This window comes from Plectropomus leopardus, chromosome 11, assembly GCF_026936395.1.
Source record: "Plectropomus leopardus strain MGB_pleo_1.0 chromosome 11, ASM2693639v1, whole genome shotgun sequence".
NCBI classification, from domain to species: domain Eukaryota; kingdom Metazoa; phylum Chordata; class Actinopteri; order Perciformes; family Serranidae; genus Plectropomus; species Plectropomus leopardus.
Genome location: NC_142186.1, coordinates 29420300 through 29442250, shown reverse-complemented (window position 1 = coordinate 29442250; position 21951 = coordinate 29420300). Strand labels below are relative to the sequence as shown.

Sequence of the window (21951 nt, the reverse complement as noted above, 5' to 3'; positions counted from 1 at the left end):
ATGGCGCCTCTCTCTCTCTCTCTCTCTCTCACACACACACACACACACACACACACACACACACACACACACACATAGAGACACGCTCAAAAAATGAAGAGAGAGAGGAAAGAGGGAGAAGGAGAATGAAAGACAGAGAAAAGAAGAGAAAGAGGGGGGTGATAACAGCTTCAATAAATCATCCGGGCCAGTCGCCGCTCCCCGGGGATGTGGGATGGATTAAATTAAGCACTCCCTCTACCCCTGTGTCTATCCATCCCTCCACCCTCTCTCTCTCTCTCTCTCTCTCACTGCGCCGTATAAATGCCAACAGCTGATCGCGAGACGCCACACTCACGGGAACACCTCGCGGACGCTGCAGAAAGAGAGACCGAGGGGAAGAGAGAGAGAAGAGAGAGGGATACAGAAAGAGAAAGAGGGGACGCTGTTGATGCATTCGGCCACGGGGAGTCTTATTGTGATGTTTTTTACCGGCCTGAGTCATTAACGGGAATTAAGGACTATTTCTGCGGCAAAGAGGGAAGAACGAGGCGTCCGACATTTTTTTCTGAAAATCTTCCTAAATCCCTTCTTTTTCCATCCTCTTATTTCTTCGCATCCCTCCCTCCTCCTCCTCCTCTTCTTCCTCCTCCTCCATCTCCTCTTGAAAGGGGCCCGAGAGCCACCGCACGCGCTGCAGGGTGCCTTCCACCGCCTGTTATTTTTGTTTTTCTTTATTTTTTTGACTGCTCGCGAGCCTCTGCCCCCTTGGTCACCCGCCCGCAGAGTGCGCGAGGCACCCCCCGGAGGGAGCTGTCCGGTGCTGAAGTTGCATTTCTTACCCTCTCTCTCTGCACGAGGACCAAAGCAGGGAGACAGTCAGAAAGACGCACTCCGAAAAAGACACAATAACTATTTCACCGGATCAACTCACAGCTCGCGCGCTTCCTCCCGAGACAATCGTCCGCCGGTTCGCCCCGTCTTGTTGGTGTGTAACGGGCGAATCAGCACGCTGGCCAGGCCGTCGGCGAGCGGCCGTGTTTGTGAGTGTGTGTCGTTGTGTTTGTGAGTGTGTGTGTGTCGGTGTCGCACCACCATGCCAAGGTCTTTCCTGGTGAAAAAGGTGAAACTGGATGATTTCTCCACCGGAGCGGATTTGGAGAACGTCTACCGGCACCGGACAGACCTCAGCCTGCGGCTCCACGACAAAGGTAGGTCAGGCTGCCTCCACAGCGAGCACTAACTAACAGGTGTCTCAAACACAAGTCGGTCTGACACCGGAGGAGGAGGAGGAGGAGGAAGAGGAGGAGGAAGAGGAGGACAGGCAGGGAGCCTAACAAAGGCTTTTATTACACCATAAACTCACAAGCTGATCTTACTTGTAGTGCCTACTTATAAATCTGTATGATAAAGGTAATTAAATATAACAATATATCAGTTTTATTAATGTATATTTCAAATATTTCACCCAAAATGTTAAGTTTACATACGTCTTTGTTGTATTTAGTTAATTTTGTGAAGTTGTTGCCACTTATAAACTTTTTCATTTTTAAGTGATACCAACTTGAGTTTTTAAGTAAATCCAGTTAGTCGGACTTAACTGAACAGTTTAACACTGTAAAATCTGAGAAGTTGATTTTACGTAAAATAATCTTGGAATCCAATTACCTTGAAAAAGGAAAGTAAATACAGCTATAAATCTTAATTTATGTTTATGTTATATCTGAGTGATACGTTTACTTGAAATGTAGCTTTATGTACTCAATTTTGTGACGTTGTTGCAACTTAAAAATAACAAGTGAAATTACCTTGTTCTTTCGTGTTTGCAACTTAAGTAAACCAAGTTAGTTTGACTTAACTTGATCACGACGAAGAGGATTTTGTCTTCCAGTTCTGTTTTGTTAACATGTTTAAGAAAATACAAGTATGATTGATTAGTTTGCAACCAGCAGAAAACAGATAAATATCACACTAAACTTGGTTTTCTGCTAAAAGAGACACTGATTTGATTAAACTTGTAATTTTTAAGTTGCAACAACTTTACAAATTAACTGAAAAATAGCTGAATTGTAAGTAAACTTATAAATTATAAAAAAAACACCCATAAGTTAAGACTAGTAGTTATGTATAGGCCTACTTGTGTTTTTCAAAGCAATCAGTTTCCTAGATTAAAAAAAAAGAAAAGTCAACTTGTCAGATTTTACAGTGAGAGGAGGAGGAGGAAGAGGAGAAGAGGCAGGGACCATAGCAATGACGTTTTCAAAAATAAGGGTTTAGCTACACTGTAAACTTTCAAGCTGATCTTATTTTTATGAATCTACGAAAGCGGTTTGATGTAATAATGGTAAGTAAATAAATGAATTATAAAATAATAACTTTTAACTTATGTGTATTTCATACCCCATTGTTAATTTTACTCAAATTTTAGATGCATGTATTTAATTTTGTGAAGTTGTTGCAGCTTAAAAATGACAAGAGCATAAACTTGTTCTTTATAAGTGATAGCAACTTAAGTTTTTCAGTAAATTGAGTTAGTTGGATTTAACTGAACAGTTTTATGTATTTTGCAAGTTGGCTTAAGCTTTACCGACTATTGATATTTGTGATAAAACAGCATTACATGGAGTGTTGAAATCTTAAGTATTGCAAAGAGAAATATTTAGTCTGATTTGTTTTAAGATTTTTTGAATAAGGCTTTACAGTGGACTTGTTTTGATTGTATTATTTCATTTGTTTTGTACAAACAATAGTTTTGTCTCAAGAGATCAGAATGACATTTTCAATTGGAGAATAACAATTCTTTGTTGCGCTCACTTTATTTAATGCAATCATTTTCCTAAATACTACCAAGTTAACCTAACTGTTAAGTCAGACTAACTTGGTTTGATTAAGTTGCTGTCACTTAGAAAAAGCAAGTTTAGTTAAGACTTCATAGAATGAAGTACATCAACAAAATTTTAAGTGAACCTAACAAATAGATATTAAGTAAACATAACATAGGAATAGTTATATTTATCTTTTTCAATTGTTTTCCCAGATTTTTGTAAAGTAAGATCAACTTGTCAGATTTTACAGTGAATGAGGTGGATTAACCTGTTGTTTCCTGGGGAATTCCCTGTGATTGTTCTTTTAAAATTGATTTGAGTTATGCAGACGGGCAACCCTTGAAACCTGAAGCAACATCACTTTTTGCTTGCTTTGCTGCTTTCGGACTCCTTTCACAAGTTCTTAAACCTTTGAACCCTGCGGAAATTGGTTTGACTTCTTTCAAAAAACAGGAAAAAGCAACATCGCACAAATTACAAGAAATGTCACAAAATTATATTTTTAAGCACTTTTTGATTTCTTTGTTATTTTTTTAACTTTCTTTGTGTGTGTGTGTGTGTGTGTGTGTGTGTGTGTTTGTTACAGGTAATTTTCTTGTACTTTGTGCTAATTTCTTGCTAATTTTTGGGTAATTTCATTGCTCATTGTCTTCAAATGTTTTTGAAAGAAATCCAGCCAATTTGCTAAGGTTTTCAAAGGGTTAAAAGGTAAAAATCAAACAGGGACTCATGGTCTGTCAACAGTTGTCAATACTTGTAATAAGTGTTGCCTATTTCCATTTTGCATACCTGTTCTGGTAATATCTCTACTATTTATATACTACATCTAGAACAATGGTTCTCCCAACCTGTCTAGCCACATGATGCAGATATCTCTCTAGGTTCACACAAAAGAGAAATGACCACAGATTCAATTTTATTTCACACAATGTGAACATGTGGGCTTAGAACACAGTGAAATAAGACAGATTGCAAGAATAAAGAGCAATTACTTAGTAAATAAATAGCACTGCAACCATAAAAGTGTATATAATATTGCTCCAAGTTCAGTGACAAAAACGCTGCGAAGGCACAGCATGTTAAAGGTGTATTTAAATAATACTTTTCACACCCAAAGGCAACCCAGAGTGCTTTACAGATTAATCAAGTCAGAGTTCATTTTAGGCCAATCACAAGGCGTGCCCCATCGTGCTGCAGAAATAGCACTCTCAATTCAATTTCAATTTGATGAATAAAGTCCAATATCACAAATCATAATTAGTCTCTGAGGGCTTTACAACATACGACACCCCTCTGCCCCTGGACCCTCACAGAGGATAAGGAAAAACTCCCCACAAAAAAAAACTTTAATAGGGGAAAAATGGTAGAAACCTCAGGAAAAGCAACTAATTGACCAAATAATACCAAGAACTGGGCAATGAAACAGTTTATGTGCTCTGAAAAAAAGTCTCACACACTACAGCAAAGAACGGCTCTTCTACAACATGTGGGTATTTTTACAAACTTGACTTCCACTCAGAATAGACGTGCGACCAACTTTTGAACCACCAGTTGGGAACCACTGGCTTAGAACAAAATAAAATGAGACATAATGTAAGAATAAGGTGTAATTACTTAAAACTTAGTAAATAAATAGCACTGCAATCAAAAAAATTGTATATTATTGCTTCAAGACCAGTGACAAAAATGGTGCAAAGACATAACATGTAAATAAGCCAAATAATACCAAGAACAGGGCAATACAATAGCTGCTGTACTTGGAAACAGCACTTCAAAATAAAAGCCCCTTTTTTAACAAACTTGACTTGTTCACCATCACTTGCAGTTCTTTCAGACCCAATTTTGGACTGAGACCCACCAGTTGAGAACCAGTGATCTAGAATATCTGGAGCCTTTCCATTTCGGACATATGACAGGGTTGTTGAGTCCCTATTGGCTGGCGTATTCCAGGCAGATACATCACCTATAATCATTGATTACAGAACAACTACAGACAGCACAGAGTGATCACACAGTTATTACCTTTCTGATGGGTAATAAAAGCTTCAAAGCAGCCTGCTGCAAAATAAGCTCTTCTACATGACTTCAAAACATAATGAGATGCACTGAAGAACTGCCCCTCTAAATAACCACCACACACTGCTCAGTGACTGTTACCACTTAATCTAACACGTTATTTACCGCGAAGCTGAAGCAGGCTTGATCTTAAAGCCGGTTGTAGGAGTCGAGTTGCCACTGGAGCGCAAAGGTCACTTGAGAAATCAACTAAATCCAGCACGTCCCATGTTTCATTGATTTTGGCTCACAGTCAGCGGGGACTTTTACCCCCCCTACGCAGGCTAAGTAAGGTTAAAAGATAAAGACGGGACAGCGGTTATTAATATCTGGTCCACTTTCACTTGGTTTTGGGGAATTGGCAAAGTCAAAGTGATGTCCTTGTCTTATGTTGACATGCTTCTGCAAGCTCAGTGTGATGTTTAAGGTGATGCATGAAGCCAGCTCTCTTGTGTGTTAGTGGAGATGTTTTAAAATGAAAATAATCTGAAAAAATATTATGATACTTCATATTTGTTTAAAAAACTGTGTAGCATTGTCCATCAGTCGTCTCCAGGTGCAGCCTGATTAATCAGTGCTTAGTTATATTTTATGTAACAGTGCCTTGGCTGGTAACTTTTTTTCTGCACTGCATATAAAATGATCCTCATCACAGACTCACAGGCTACATTCTGCATCAGTGCATGGTGTCTGCAGGTCCTTTAAAAGTCTTTAAATGTCTTATGTCTTCAATTTTATAAATATTAGGCTTTAAGAGTCATGCCATAGTTTTTCATTAAAGTTTGTGAGTACTTGATTCCTTCAAATATTTTCTAATTTCATTTATCCATCTTATAATTTCTTTTTTCACCAAATGCTTTTTTTTGCATGAATCTCCACATTCATGATGTAACAAATCTTAACCTGAACCTAATACTGTCTTTTTACTTCACACTTAAAATTACCTGTTTGCCAAATGTATATTAACCCTTTGAAAACCCTGCAGTGACATCACTTCTTGTGCTGCTTTCAGACCCCTTTGACAAGTATTTAAACCTTTGAACCCTCAGCACACTGGTGTGGTCATTAGAAAAAAGTTCATGAGCAACTTGATGAGCAACGTATCACAAATTGCAGGAATTAGTAGATTTAGAAAATAATTTTAAAAAAGCTAGGGAAAATGTTGAGGGGAAAAAAGCAAGGGAAAAACTATAGTTATAATTAACATAACTACATATTTATAATTATATCAATAATTATATCAATCAATCAATAATTAATCAATAATTTGAGCACTTTTTCCAGGTAATTTCCTTGCCTTTTTATTTTTATTTTTTTGCTTTTTTTTTTATTTTAAATTTATGCATTTATACAAATTTTCAAATAATTTTCTTTTACTTTTCATTAATTTCTTGATATTTTTGGGGTCCTCTGTGCTGTCATTGCTCATTGCCTTCTTCCCATGTTTTTGAAAGAAAACAAGCCATTTTGTTCAGGCTTCAAAGTTAATTCACTTCAATAATCAATTTCCTACATAAAACCGTATACACTACTACACTTATACCTGCAAGGCTTGAATTTATTTGTCCAAAATGAATTTGGTTACAAACGATCTTGAAAAGATTTCGGCGTCTGTTACCTATAAACACCCTGCACTGGTCCATGTCCATTTATGCCTGTCCCTTCTTTTGCAGCATCTGCAGATTTTTGAAACCTTGTCTAGACTGACGTTAGTGTTTTTTAAATAAATGCATTAGCTTTACATGGCTACAATAGCTGCCACAAGCCTACATTGTTACAATATTACAAAAAAAGCATTTCTGACTTTTTATACCACTTTTACAGTTAGAGGTGAGCCACTAAATATAAAACTCTAGTAAGAAAGTGTCCAAGAATTAGAAAGAAATTATTAAAAAAGTAATAAGAAAATGACCTGAAAATAAGTCCCAAAAATAGAAAAGTTAAAAGAAAACCTTAAAGCCCGAGTTGTTTATATGTAACAACAATTTTAAGTCCATGGTAAGAATTAAAAACAGTTTTCTGGACATTTCTTCCCTGATTACATCTAACCCACCCAGCTAATTCCCAGGCCATTTTTTGGTCACCTTTTACTTTTTTTTTTTTTTTGCATTTTGCATTTTTCTGGGCATTTCTTGCTAAGTTGTTAATTATGTTTTCAAAAGAAATCAAAGCGATTTTCCCAGGTTTCAGAGGTTTAAATGCTTGTGAAAGGTGTCTGAACCATGATACAATGGCAGCTGAACAGAAGTCACATTTGTATTCTAGTGGCATCATTATGTTTGGACTGTCATGGTAAATATGGGTACTACTTTATCTTATAATAATAGTTTAGATTCACTCTTTAGGCATAACAAAGCGGGCCTCAGTGCAATAATCCTGCAGACAGCGTAATTCATTGTTTAGTGCTGCCTCTTTGCTCCTGAAGCTGTGAACTTCCCCATACCCTGTAACTGTGTGCGTCACATTTTACATGAGAAACCAGAGCGATGCCTTTGCCATGTAAATGAAGCCACTGCATTGCTTCCACCCCAGTGTCACTGACACGTTGTTGCACATCAACATGTGTATTCCGTGCGCAGTCTTGCCTGCATTGCCCCCCGCCCGCTCGTAAAGCAAAAAGCTGTCAGCGGTGTATTTATAATGTCGAGGTTAACAAGCCCTGCTCGGCTTGACACGCGATCTGCCACCTCAGCAGCGCCGTGCAACGCTGCCTGTCCCGGCCACCTTTTGTCTCCATCCCTAACATCTGATGGGAACAGCTTAAAGCAGCTTCTACATACAGTGCAGCAAAAGCTCTACCCACAACACCACGTTAGGAACAGCTCTCTGCTTCAATGAACCGGCTTTTGGAATAATTTATATCCCACCCGTGTTCTGTGCGTTGCGTGTGATGGGAGTGTGTATTCAGATGGGACGCTGTGGCAGATATGTAGTAGCTGTTATCGTATGCAGACAGATATGTGGTGTCACATAGAGTGTGCTGCTTCGGCATCTTACTCAAACATCCTCTGAGACGCTGGATTAATAATAATAACATGCATTTCTTAAAGACGAAAAAGTAAAATACTATTTTTCCTCCAGGAAATCCATTATTTTGATGATACATATGGACCACATCTGTCTTATGTCCAACTGACCAAGTTTCCCCTTACATAATACACTCATTTAACCCTTCGAACACTGAAAATGAACAGAGAGAGAGAATTTTATCCAAAAAAAGGAAAAATGTCCAGAATCAGAATTACATATTCAACACATATAACAGATTACATGACACTTTTTATTTTTAACATTTTTTACCCAGGTCATTTACTTGTTTGGTTTTTGTTTTTACTTTCCTTTTTTGTTTAATTTCAGGAGATTTTTTTAATAATTTGTTGCTAATTTGTGGGTCATTTCTTAAGTTGTTCATTGTATTCTAGTTTTTGAAAGGAATCAAGCCAATTTGCTCAAGTTTCAAAGGGTTTACTGACACACTGGGAATGCATAAGGTGGTACATGTTTAGTAAAGAGAAAAGCTGAAAAAAAACGAACAAATTTTATACTTTTATTTATGCAGTTTCACAGGTTGTTTATGGACGCCAGTGCTCAGGGACACTTTGGTTTGCATTTATGCCACAGAGAGCCATCTGATGTGTTTATGCATGTGTGTATTCAACAAAATATGTTGCATAATCAAACAAAGCAGCAAATGAGCAGAAAACAACATGTGCAATGACACACGTAGATTTAAACAAAAAAAACCCCCATGTATATGCTAGTTAGTATGTATTTATGTAATGAATCGACAGTCCTGTACTTTACGTGAGTATGCATTTCTATATTTAGACGTGTGCATTTTCACATAATAACAATCAAACTGCAAAATACAGACCAAATGTAAAAGAATCAGCATTTTTACTGACATATCATGACAAAACAGCATCATAACCGCTGCTCATATATGTCTATACTGTTTAACAACGAGTTACAGTAACTGTACTTTGCCCAAAAGGCTTGCCATGCAACTCTTCAACCCCCCACTCTGTAAAAATCCACCCCACTGTTGCCTCCACTGACTGAGCGTGTGCAGCAGCCTCGCTGTCACTGCGCCCATCGACCTGCAGCGCGCTGGATCTGTCCATGGTGCTGATGCTCATTTTCACAGCCTAAATCAGCTTTCTCAAGTTCAGGGTCAGCCTGTGTGCATTTATCTTCCTCAGAGGAAGTGTTTAAACTGCAACCTTTGAGAACTGAGGAGGTATATTGCTGAATTATCCCTGGACCGATACTGCAGGCTTTTTTTTCACACTCCATTACTGGCCACAGGTGTGCGGGACGGAGACAGATGTTCTGCCGCACAATCTGCCAATTAAGACGTTCGCATATGTTAAAAGTTATTCAAAGTAGTTACAGTTGCTGCAGCTTTACTGATTGTGAGTTGAGAATCATCCCTCATCACTTATGTAGGATAAATGGCACGTGGCCAAAGTTACTGCAGTATTACTACAGGGCAGGTCCACACTAACAGGATTTTGACTACCACAGTATTCTGTGTACTTCTGCAACAGACAGGCAGCAGCTTGTCAAAGGTATACTATGCAGGATTTTTTTTTAAAAAAGCAATGTATATGTTTATGTATAATGTATAAAAAAATGAATCAACTTTTTTGATAATTGAATAATCATAAAAAGGAAATCTTCATGCAAAAATTGTAGAAAATGTCAGTTGTATCCTCTCAAAAAACCTGATCTCTTGTGAGTCTCTGTTTTACATCATATTTTGGGTTTGGACTGGCAAAACAAAACATTTAACCCTTTGAAACTTGAGCAAACTGGCTTTCAAAAACACGGGAAGAAAGCAAGGAGCAACTTGTGAAGAAATTACCTAAAATTGACAAACAAAAAAGCCAAAAGTAAAAAATACAAGAATTACCTTAAAATTAGCATAAAATATAAATAAAAATTCAGGGAGTGCTTAAAAAATAATAATTATGTAACATAATGTCAACATATAATTATGATGACTATAAACATTGCTTTCTAAACATTTTTTCCCAAGCTTATCTTTAATAATTTTCGAAATCTACTAATTTCTTGAGATACTACTCTCCAAGTTGCCTTTTCCCCATGTTTTTTTTTAAGGAATCAAACCTATTTGCAGGGTTTAAATATTTTAAATACTTGTAAGTAGCATCTCAGGACAGCATTAAAGGGTTAAAGACATCACCTTCAACTTTGAGAAACTGGGATGGTCATTTTTTTACAATTTTGTAACATTTTATTGAGCAAATTAATCAGTTAATCTCAACAATAATCAGCAGGTTAATTGATAATGAAATTATCATTAGTTGCAGCTCAAAGACTCATAAAAAAGCAATCTCTCTCAGTCATCAGTTATGACCCTGTAGAAGTGTATTTATCAGCAGAGCTCTGCACTCTGCCTGTATTTTCTTATTTTCGTCTTACTTTGCCATATTCAGGACGTCCCTGGGCAAAGCACAAAGATAAGGGTGGGATCGGATGAAAATAACTAAATAAATAAATAAACGTAAAACGAGCGCGGCGTAATGCCATGTGGAAAAAGCTGGTGCTGGCTTTCACTTTAACTAAAACACTGTTTAGAAATGGTAACCACAAATACCTGCATAGTGTACCTCCACTCTTTTAATGAGCACATTCAGAACTACGATGTAGAACCTTATGTGAAGTATAATTGAAACAAAAAACAAATATCTGCATGTGCACACTCCAGAGGAGGGCAGACTATGTTTGTTGCGTGACACAGGTGTAATTGAGAGTGAAGTTCACTGTTCACCTCCATTTATGTTGATTTCTTTTGGTTGGATGACTGAACAATTTGAGTTATGCTTTAGAGAGATAACATTTGTTTGTGGCAGAATTTTTCAGGCCTGGGAAAGAAGGCAGAGTGTTATGTTTGGTGACTGAGCAGTAAGATAACTTGTATTTTGGACCGATCACTGCAATGATGTTGTTGTCTTGTAAAACTATGAGGGTTGGGCACATGTTTGTGTGCATGACACAAAACAGTCAATAGTCAATCAATCAATTTAGAGTGAAAGGAGGACTATAACACTCAGTGGCTCTTAAAAACAGCATGATACAAAAATACTGTAGACGTGATCTTGTGGTTTAGATGCTCTGGAACTACAGCACATGTAAAATTTCTGATCTTACAGGGATTTTCTTGTTCTGCTGATGTTACCTTCATTGTTTCTCTGCTCTTGCAGTTCAAAGGAAAAATGCAACACTTACAGAACCGCGTCGGCCTGCCCTGCCCACATTTGTGTCCATCCATTGCACTTAGTGAACATCTTAATGGTGTTTCTACATACAACATAAAGTAACATGTTAGAAACCAGTTACTGGATGAATGAACACGCTGTTTGGAATATTCATGACAATCCATCGTCTCCCTGCTTTGTTTTATAATAAATGCACTCAAGTGCACAAACCGAGTTAAAAAACATCATGCAGCTGTATGAGGCGAGCTGCACATCACTAATGGTGGAGTTGTTTACATCACTGAGTAAGCACTTATTCAATCCCACCATTTCAGACTGTGTAATGCTGGTAAGTGTACTGAATGTCTGCATCAGTGTCTCTGTGAAGAATGATAAGCTTGAGAAGAGAAGACTATCTGATTTCACTCTGTTCTGCCTGTCCAGCTGGCTACAGCAGTTTAATGGCGTTAATCCAAACTTTTCCCCCTGTTGTGTCCCTGTTAGAGCGACATGTGCAGCCGAGAATGTCTATTACATTTCCTACTGCTATATGAACCGTGGGTCTTTGATTTAGTGGGGGAGAACTGTACGCCTGTGGCCCTCTGTGCCTCTTAAAGAGGCAGTTCACCTCAAGTCAAAAACACATATTTTCTTTCTTTCCTGTAGTGTTATTTATTAAGTGAGATTGTTTGCTGTATTTCAGAGTGTTGGAGATATCAGCTGTAAAGATGTCTGCCTTTTCTCCGATATAATGGATTTAGATGGCAGTCAGCCTGCTGACAATAGTCTTTGTCTTTCCTTTGTCTCATTGGAAATAAATCAGCTTCTTATTTGGAAATCACTTAATTGCGATCTGTTTCTCCTAACCCCCACACACACACACACACCTCAGTAGAAACAAAAAGGCAAAAGAATAGGAGTACTTTTGCTGTGCTCATAGGCTTCTCTGAGGTTTCTCAACTCTGAGAACACTAAATATAGTTTGGGCTTTAATATGACCACGTAGACACATTTATGAAAAGAGCACCTTATTTTAGAAAAATAAAGATTACTGCAGTTAGAGGGGTAAAAGTGCATTTGAAGATCTTAAGTTAGGATCGGGCTGGGACAAGAGGAAGGCTTTTTCTCGGGAGCTGATTTTAAGAACTACGAGAAAATCGTCAAGATCTTATGCTAATGTTAAAACAAGCTCAGCTGTGTCTGGGAGGACAAGCTGGGAGAACAAGAAGAGATCATATTTTCAATTTCAATTTCATTTCAAAGAGAAGGTGTTGGACAGTGCTCACAACAAGGTCTGTGAATTATCTTGAGTAACCAGGTCATGATTTCTGCAAAGAGACATTGCTGTTGAGTTTTTCAAATGTATCTTTTATGCACTTGAAGCACCATAAGGCTGCGTGCCATCTAGTTCTATTATATTTATATATAACAGAGGGGAGATATCTCTATGGCCAATATCTCCAACACTCAGCAACTCGCACCATAATAGTCTAGGTTGATAAATAGCACTACACGTAAGAGGGAAAATATGTGTTTTTTGATTTGGGGGTGAAATGTTCCTTTAAGATAGTTAGCATATTTACTGTTTGTAAAGTCATGTCCCGGCTACATCAAGGACAAATACTTCAGTCCGAATCTGTATATCTATGATTCTCTTGTCATGCTTCAGTGTAAACTTGTCTTTAATTAAGTGCTCTTTAATCTAAAACTGTTTTCTTCTTTGTCAGCAGGTTACATCAGTGAGTACATCAGCCCTGTTGTGTACGATGGTGAGAGCGACAGTGGGATCAAGATACCCTCCCCCGACACCCTCTACGATGGTATCCACAGTGACTACGGGGCCCCTGACTCTGAGTCCCCCGACAGTCCTGGCTCGGAAATCACTGACGGTTATATCAACGGAGACGCTGCTGTGAGCGAGGGCTACACAGTTGACGCCTTCTTCATCACAGACGGCCGCTCGAGGAGGAAAGCTATCAGCAGTCCCAGGACCATCCAGAGGCACACCTGCAACGAATGCGGTAAAACCTACGCCACGTCTTCCAACCTGAGCCGGCACAAACAGACACACCGCTCGCTGGACAGCAAGCTGGCAAAGAAATGTCCGACCTGCGGTAAGGTGTACGTGTCCATGCCCGCCATGGCCATGCACCTGCTCACGCACGACCTCAAGCACAAGTGTGACGTGTGTGGGAAGGCGTTCAGTCGGCCCTGGCTTTTACAGGGCCACATGCGCTCCCACACGGGCGAGAAGCCGTTTGGATGTGCCCACTGCGGCAAGGCCTTCGCTGACCGCTCGAACCTGCGCGCTCACATGCAGACGCACTCGGCCTTCAAGCACTTCAAGTGTAAACGCTGCAACAAGACCTTCGCGCTCAAGAGTTACCTGAACAAGCACTACGAGTCTGCCTGCTTCAAAGGCCCCTTCTCTCCCCTCGGCCCCCTAGATGCATGACCCCCCTGCATAGATAAAACAACGGACAAAACTGCAGACATAAATTACCATTATCCTTACAGAACGAACTGCAGACACAAACATCTATTTTTGGTCAGAATATGACCTTGCTTTCCCTCCTCCCGCTCTCTCACTTCCCCCCACCTTGCTTTCCCTCGGAGCCTATTCATGATGATGAAGATAGCACAATTTTTCTCCTTGAGATTTGCCCACTTAAGGATTTAACTGATCTACGCATGCACTTCCTCAAAAACTCTTCACCTCCTCTTCCTCCGTCGGTTCTGGATGGAGACAATAACACGGCTTCCTTCTGGCATCTAGATACAGTATGGCGTCAGGCATTTTGGGACAGTGATGATGACGACGACAAAGACGATAGCAAGCCTCTAGCTACTGGGTTCCTCCCTGCACTGAAACGCAGTGAAAGAGTTTTTCCTTCTGATTTTGTTTTTTGGGGGAATAATAGTAATAACAATAGTAATAATAATGATAATAATAATGTTCTGCTGCACCAAGTGACCATATTCTCTCCACTACTGAGGTAAAAACAATATTTTAATTATTTATTTATTTAATTATTTATTTATTTATTTTAGCATTTTTTTTTCTTTTTTATTTATCTCTTTATACTTGATTTGATAACAGCAAAATGTTATTTGTTGCACCTTAATTTCTGTACATGTACGTAGGATATTTGCCAACCTCTTTCTATCACTACAGGCCAAAGCATATGTCACTTTTTTGAGTAGTATTTTTCCTATTATGTTGTTTACCTTTTTCTTATTAACGTTATTGCATGCAAAAAAAAAATAATAATAATAATGATAATAACGAAATCTATGCCAACATCATAAAAAGCTTATGATTTTTTGCCAAATTCCTATAGATAGAACCTGAGGGCAATATTTTTCTCTTGGAGCCTCCGTAGGACTCTTTAAAAGCAATAATCACCTAATGCATGGTATTTTACGATGAAGTATTACCTACTACTGTATAGCAGTTTAAAAATCAGGTATGTTTTACTTCACCTATAGTCATAAACAGAAAAATACTAATATTACAGACATCAGGGAACATGCCAATGTAGTGTTAGAGTAACAAAAAGAAAAGTCCTGTCTTTCCTCTCTTGTTATGCACTGCCTGCCTCTTAGTGAGTAGAACTAATGTAGGATGTAGGCTAGAGAGGCTGGGATCAGCTGCCTGCTGGGTGTGAGGCCTATTGTAGGATAACTATAACCCTGACAGACCTGTGCTACGCTAAGGCTAGCATGAAATAAGCCTGCTTACAATAACCGGGGGAGGCCTAATTATGGATTAGGCCTCTCAACATCTTGCTCAGATTGGATCATTCATGACAGTTCAATAGTTTATGAAAGCTTCTGGGATGTTAAAATGGCACCCTGTCTACACGTATACAGATATTTTTGTAAATGGATATTTTCCTCAATGTTTTGGCCTCTCGTCTACACAAAAACTGAGTTTTAGGTAAATAAAATGAATATTTTCGAGATTTTTCAAAACTTTGGTTTCTGTTTATCTATGTGGACGTGTAAAACCAACATGTTCTCATTCAAAGTCGTCACCTCCACGTCCACATATTAAACTCTAGGTATCCTTCTGCATCTACTATAAATGGTCCGGGATGCTGCTACCGTGATGTCATCATGAGCACATGGTGGGATTACGCTGCACGTACAACACGGCAACCAATGCCGGGATAATCAATAAACACACATGCTGGCATGGATGCCTAGGTTTAGGCAAGAGAGGCACATGGTGAAGTGTAGAAAAAAAATCATATTCAGACGGGAAGCGAACACCACATTCTTGCATAAAAGTTTGGGGTTTGTTGGATCAGTCCACCGCCCCTCCTGCCAGCCCTTTTGGGCCCTTTATGCTCCTTTTTTATGTCGCTTACAACAGCGTTTCAATCTGACGCCAAATATTCGCATATCATGCTGCCGTGGCTGGTCCGGTGGCGTATAATAACAACGCAAACATTTCTCTCCGGCCGTGCACTTGGCTGACGATGTCCAGCGGGGTATCATGCCAACACAAAAGGTGGCTTTTGGGGTCTGTGTCTGATGCTAAATTCACCATCCAAGCGGCTGTATTTGACAACTTGGAAATTAGACCAGACTAGTGAAATTGAGCGTTTGAGAAATGATGGCGTCATAGCCTCATTTGCACATATCCATTGTTTCTTTGTGTAATAAGTATGCGTCAAAAACAATAACAACAATGGCAGACGATCAGTTTGTTTACATTTGTTAGCATTATATGGTTTAGTAACTTTACACTTAAACTCTGTATTGCTGCACGACTTCATAGATAAATGGAAACGTCTGCTTCACCGAGTGTTGGTTGGTTTACCGGCCAAGTGTCTGTGGTTTTAAGTCCGCCAGAAGCAGTGAAGCTCTTTTCCAATTAATATAGGTAGCACTTAAACCCGCTAGATGACGTCATACCGCATTGATGGAAGCATTAAAACTTTGCTGAATTAGATTCAGCAGAAAAGTCCTCAACAAAAAATTTAACTAGCATGAAAGCCACTTTCTTGCACATCCAATGTAGAAAGCGAGAGCTTCACCGCAAACATATAAAATCCACCGCAAGTGGCGTCTCCACTCCTCCTGTATGTCACACAATTACTGCACGACACAAGATGAGAGAGGGAGAGAGACTCAGCGCTGGCGGAGACTGCGATTTCTCAGAGTAGCATGAAATAGGCACAATAGATGTCTCTCTTTTTTTCTCAATCATCTGAGTTAGGCGCTAAATTTGCCGCTAGCCACTTTTAGAAATAAAGTTGCCAAGAAGTTGCCAAGTTGGCAATACTGTTGTTTTTCTTTTTTATTTCTAAGGGAGAGGAAAATATCGGTTCAAAAAATATCTGTACATGTGTAGATGGGGCCTTAAATGTTTTGGAAACATGTTCTGTGTCATGCAGCCAAATAACAGTAGGCTTTGAACAGGCATATATATCTTTGTCCTGATACAATACAGCAATCAGACAACTTTGCAATGAGTTGTGCACCAACCCCAAAATAATAGCAAGCATACGTACTTAGCAACTCTCAGTACACTTTCAACAGGAGACCAAGTCAAAGTTCGGTGTGTTGTTGAAGTTGGACTGAGGCCAACTTTAAATGCAATGCATTATTCAACTACCTTGCCAGTGCACTTCCAAACCATAAAGCGTGCATTCTTAAACCACAGGAAAAGCATGCACTTTAGCTGGATGGTCCAATAGCAGCTTAACTCTTACAGTCCAACAGATACATTAGGCTGAGCCCTGATTATTCTGCAGTAGGCCCCATTACACCCCACTGGGCCGACCATGGGCTAACTCTATGAGAGATAAACCTACAGACAGGCTAACTCTAATCAACCCCGACCCGTAGACGGTTCAACCTTTGATCTAGGTTGGCCAATACCAGTGTTGCTGAACCCAGTTCTCTGCAGCTCGGAAACCTTTTCTACAGATTCATGGAGCTTCCCGAGAGACAGACCTAAGACAAACTGACCTGCACAAAACATGAAGTGCTCATTTATATGCCATATGTACTAACTGTAACCCAGACACATGCGCACAAGTTCATGGGTGCGTGCCCACACATGCGGGCAAGCAGTGCCTGCTGATGAGCTGTTGTGAGAGGCGTAGGGAGAATCTGTTTCTACAGTCAAGATTTCAACAACTGAAAAGAAATGGGTTTAATATTCAGATGTGAATCTTTGACAAAGGAAGTTTTGATAATTGCAGTGCTTCCTCAGGCATGAGATTACTCAATTAGAGATGGGGTTGACTGATATCCAACACCATTTAGGGGTTTAGGGACAAAAGGAGAGACTGCACTGATACATGAGCCCATTGTCTAATTTCATTTACACCTCAGAGATAAAGTTATAGGACCTGTATGGCGGTTAGATCTGTTCCAAAGTCAGAAAGTCAACATTTGGTAATGAAAGTGTTGCAGGAGATGGTGCAATCTTTCAATCTTTTACAAAGACGCCTTTTTGTTTTTAATGTAGCTCACAAGTCAGTAAAAAAGAGGCAGTTTCTGTTGTGACTGGAGCAATCAGTGTGTGAGTCAGCAAATTACAGGTCTTATCTCTCTCCCTGATGTGTGAACCAGATCCGAGCTGCAATTACTTGAATTGTATCAGACGATTAGTCACAGAGCTTCAACTGGTTAGGACTGAAATTTCAGTAATTGATCATTTTTAGGCCTCAGAACAACTATACATACACAACCTGTTCTCATTCACAGGGCGTCAAATATACGGCAGCTTGATGAGTGGGCCTTTAGGTTCTGGCACTGACACACAGGGCGCCATAGGGCTCATTTATGTTAGATACCTATACTGACACACTGTCGTTTGCGTTCATTCTGTTCGTATTTTTGCATTTTTTCTTAAAGCTTACAGATACGACAGAGACGGAGCAGTTCCATGGGATATCAAAGGGGCAGTTAGCGTAGTTCAAGTGAGACATTACCATAGGAGACGACAACACTTTTAAAAAATGGCAGAATTGAACAAACTGGTGAATGGGGAAAATTATACTCCACGTCGTGATGTATTTTTGGCCTCACAGACCACCGCCGTCTATAACGCTGTCTTTGTTAAAAGGCATATTATAACAACCTTCTCCACCGTTGCATTATTTATTGTTGTGTGAAACTTTTGACTCCGTTCTCTGGTGCCATCTATTAGATGTATCTTTGCCAGCGTAAGGAACGCATGGAAGTATGAGAGCACTAATGTTTACAACGTTTGAAACGGGCATGGGCATATTAATGAGCCTTTAGAGTTACTATATAAGCAACCGGGCTTTTAATTAACTCCCTAATCTGATCTGCAGCAATATTGTACTAGAAAGAACAAAAACACACTAGTGCTCGTGTGAAACCCAAAGTCAACTGGAGAGTTTTTATAACCATGAACCGTAGTTTCTGGCATACGTCACGAGACAAAGTCACCAAGTGACATACTCACTGTAACAAATATGGTTCTTTTAGCTCAAACTGTGATAGTTTTTCTAAAGTTAACCAAGTAGTTTTGTTGTGTAAACCTAAAGTAGTTTCGGTGATGAAAACGTTTCCTGGGAAGACAGAAGTTTATTTTGAAAGACACTGTAGTACGTAATGAGCACAGACTGACATCGCAACTGACACATCTAAAACTGACTCTGGAGGGTGCCTAGAGGGCCGCAGTTTAAAGCGTAGGCCCACTGACCATGCTGCCATATTTGATGAGTTAGGAGCGAGAACATATAGACAAACAAGTAGCTTAAAAATTGCTAAAAACACAACTACAATGCCAAATTAAAAGCACAAGTATGGAAGCGAGACCATATATGCAAAGAGAGCACAGCCCTCAAATTTCTTAAAGTGGAAACAGACAGTTTTCCCCCTTAGTATTCGGAGTGGTATTACTGTTAGTACCACTGATGCAAATAAAACCGTACTGATTTCGGTTTTCCCCAGAGCTGAGCAACTACAGAAACAACAACACAGCCACACTGCATTTTGTTTTCCACAGTTGTTTTGGTGTTTCACCATCTGATATTTCGGCCACTGGGGATAATAACTACAAGGAACTGTGGATAACCACTGGTAAAAACAAAAGCACTGACCTCTTCCTGTTTTGGTTGTGCGATGGCTGATGCACTTCCTTTGTGCCATAAATCAAGACTCCTTCCTCAGGAGATTGTACCTGGTGGCAGACAAAATTGCACAATGAAAATGAGGTTTATAGAGAAACCCAGAAGTAAGTCTTAAAACCCCAAAATAAGCTAGTATTTCAGCTCTCAGGGTTCCCTTGTCTCAAAGTCGATGGGATCTTTGATGTCTGAGATAAGGTCTGTGGTCAACACAAGCTGAAGAGACTTTCAAATTTTATTCTACAACATAAAATATGTCAGTAAATACACCACTTCCAAAGTTTGAAGCCTTTGTGTGTCTTAAAACATGCATTTGCTAACAAGTGACTAAATGAGACCACAGAAAGTCACCACACCGGGCAGTGCTGAACACGGCTTTACAGCGTTGCCGTTGCCGACGTTAAATCACGTGACCACGGTGGTTTGTTTATAGCCTAACTTTAGTTTTTACTTCCGGTGATTCAAAAATCCCATGCTGAATAAAATGTGTAAGCATCATAAATGAGTTTATTTTCTACAGCAATCCAAAATCCCACTGAAAAAATCCCAAAGACTTTTTGACGAGGGAACCAGGGCGAAGCTAACTTCTGCATCACCCAACAGAAAAACTGTAGGGAACTAATCTAAATGCTGATGTTGTCATTATTCTAAAATCACTACATTGTGCAATCAACATTTACTTCATAGTGATAAATTCAACTAGAAATACTTGTCTATTTCCACTTAAATGCATCTCAGATACTTTGAACCCTGGCAGAGACATAAATATTATACATTTGTTTTAACCGCAACTCTGAAATCTTATTCCTCATTTCCATCTGAATGGGAACAAAACAGTAAAAACTCAATCTTTACTGTAGCAACTGATGCAGCGTGACAGTGCGTGGTGCAGATGTAGGTACAAAGAACAAACCATAGAGAGTCTCTCTGGCTGTGATGCCTCCAGCTGTTGTTTACGTATCAGTTTTTGTCATGGTGCACTTAAACTCTTGTAACTTTGCACTGCAGTCTAAACGTCTTAATGGTATTGGCTAAAGTTGTCGTTGGGTGGTTGTTTGCAGGTTTTAAGTGCAGAAATGCTGCTTGTGTGCCGTGCGTCTGTCTGACTGTGTGTCTGTCTCTGGGCGAGCTCCAGGTCTGTTATCTCTAAGCACTTCCATTCTAGTCATCTCCACCTTAAAGAAAGTAGCACAATGAAACTAACTAGAATTCAGGTAGAGAAGAATTAAAAACCTTGTACTAGCTTGACCTCTCTTCTTTTTTTGTATTTCCAAGTTAAAGAATGATGATAACCTAAATAATCATTTATTGCAAGAGGGTTTGTAAAGAATCCTTTGGATTGAGACATTTTTACTGCTGTATAGCGATATCTAACACACCTTATCTCAGGAGGTTTGGCTCTCTGTTGCAGAGAGAGGATCTCCTGGGTTTTTTTTGAGCCAGAATTCAGACAATGTAAGCACAATGAACACAAAGCATTTTGTGGCACTTCATAATAAAGAATAATCTTAACCAACCAGGCAGTTTGTGGTAGTTTTTTTGTCTTGTCTTTTTTTATTTAAAGATATAATAAAGTCGTCTGTCAATCATTATAAAAACACACAGCATAAAAAATACAAGTAGTACTGGATTGTAGCTGCTACGCTGCACTTTGGTGGAGAGGAATTTTTATGCCTCTGAACTGGTGATAACCGAGTTTACTTGGACTCAAGGTTTAACTGATAAGAGTGATCATAGGTCAAAGGTCAAAGGTCAAAGGTCAAGGTTACTGTGACCTTGCATGCATCTTATTCTTGTAAATGTGTTATCTCATGAGCACCTTGAAGGAATTTTTCAAATTTGGCTCAAACTTTTGAAAGGACTCAAGAATGAACCAGCTTCATTTTCGTGGTCAAAGGTCAAGGTCACGTTGACTTTGCAACTGTCTCATTCTTGTGAAAGCAATATCTAAAGAACACCTGGAGGGAATTTCCCCAAATTCGACACAAACATTCAAGTGGACTCAATGATGAGCTGATTAGAATTTGGTGTTCAAAGGTCAAGGTCACTCTGACCTTGCATCTGTCTCATTCTAGTGAAAACAATACTTGAAGATGACCTAGAGGGAGTTTCCTCAAATTTCATCCACTTGTACCTCAAGAATGAACTATTAGAATTCATGCGATCAAGTTTAAGCTAAAATGCCTAATGGGATAAAATAGTGATGTTCTGATATTTGTTATCCAAGAGGTCAAGGGTCAACTGTGTCATCAAAAACAGTTTTCTGGCCTTTACTAAACATCATACGTCAGGATCAGAAGGGGAGACATCAAGTTTGTGAATAATCTTGGGTGTCCACCTTGAAATCGTGCTGATTGTATAGACCTTCGGTGCTGCCGAGCGGGAAGATGTGTGTGAAGCATCCACGTTTTCACATGGATGTAAATTCTTGGTAAAACTTGACTGTTGTACAGACGTACACAACCACGTGGCAGTATTCCTAGATTTTCATTCATTTTAAACTCTTTTGACCCCTATAATGTATCTTCTGTTTAAGTAGCTTTTAAAGCAATTCATGCGAAGTAAGTAAGTTTACCTTCAAGTCAGAAGAGTGTTCATTTACATAGAATAACACTCAACTCTGCACTCCACAGCCCGTACTTTGTATTAGCTTTGTCAATACTGTATGTTTAAAGAGGGACTGGGCTAACACTGGTGCACAGTGTGCTCATTAGCACTCTTTAGGCTGGGAGCAATCTACCAGTAATG

General features: G+C 39.3%; 1 protein-coding gene across 2 annotated transcripts; it reads left to right on the top strand.

The window, feature by feature from the left end:
- Window positions 1–287: 287 nt before the first annotated feature.
- Window positions 288–20713, top strand: LOC121946239 (transcriptional repressor scratch 1-like). Of its 2 annotated transcripts, none has more exons than XM_088084553.1 (2): window positions 288–1190; window positions 12811–20713. In XM_088084553.1, exons 1-2 carry the CDS (start codon window positions 1076–1078, stop codon window positions 13536–13538), a joined length of 843 nt encoding a protein of 280 aa, XP_087940679.1. In that variant the 5' UTR covers window positions 288–1075; the 3' UTR covers window positions 13539–20713. The 2 variants fall into 2 exon arrangements, with proteins under 2 accessions (XP_087940679.1, XP_042346670.1); XM_042490736.2 differs by having other exon boundaries at window positions 291–1190; window positions 12814–20713.
- The last annotated feature ends 1238 nt before the right edge of the window (window positions 20714–21951 follow it).

Excerpts from the sequence above, each read along its gene's own strand:
- LOC121946239 (XM_088084553.1), top strand. The coding sequence starts at position 1,076 with ATGCCAAGGTCTTTCCTGGTGAAAAAGGTGAAACTGGATGATTTCTCC. Across the intron at positions 1,191-12,810 it reads CCTGCGGCTCCACGACAAAG|CAGGTTACATCAGTGAGTAC; the intron begins GTAGGTCAGGCT and ends CTTCTTTGTCAG.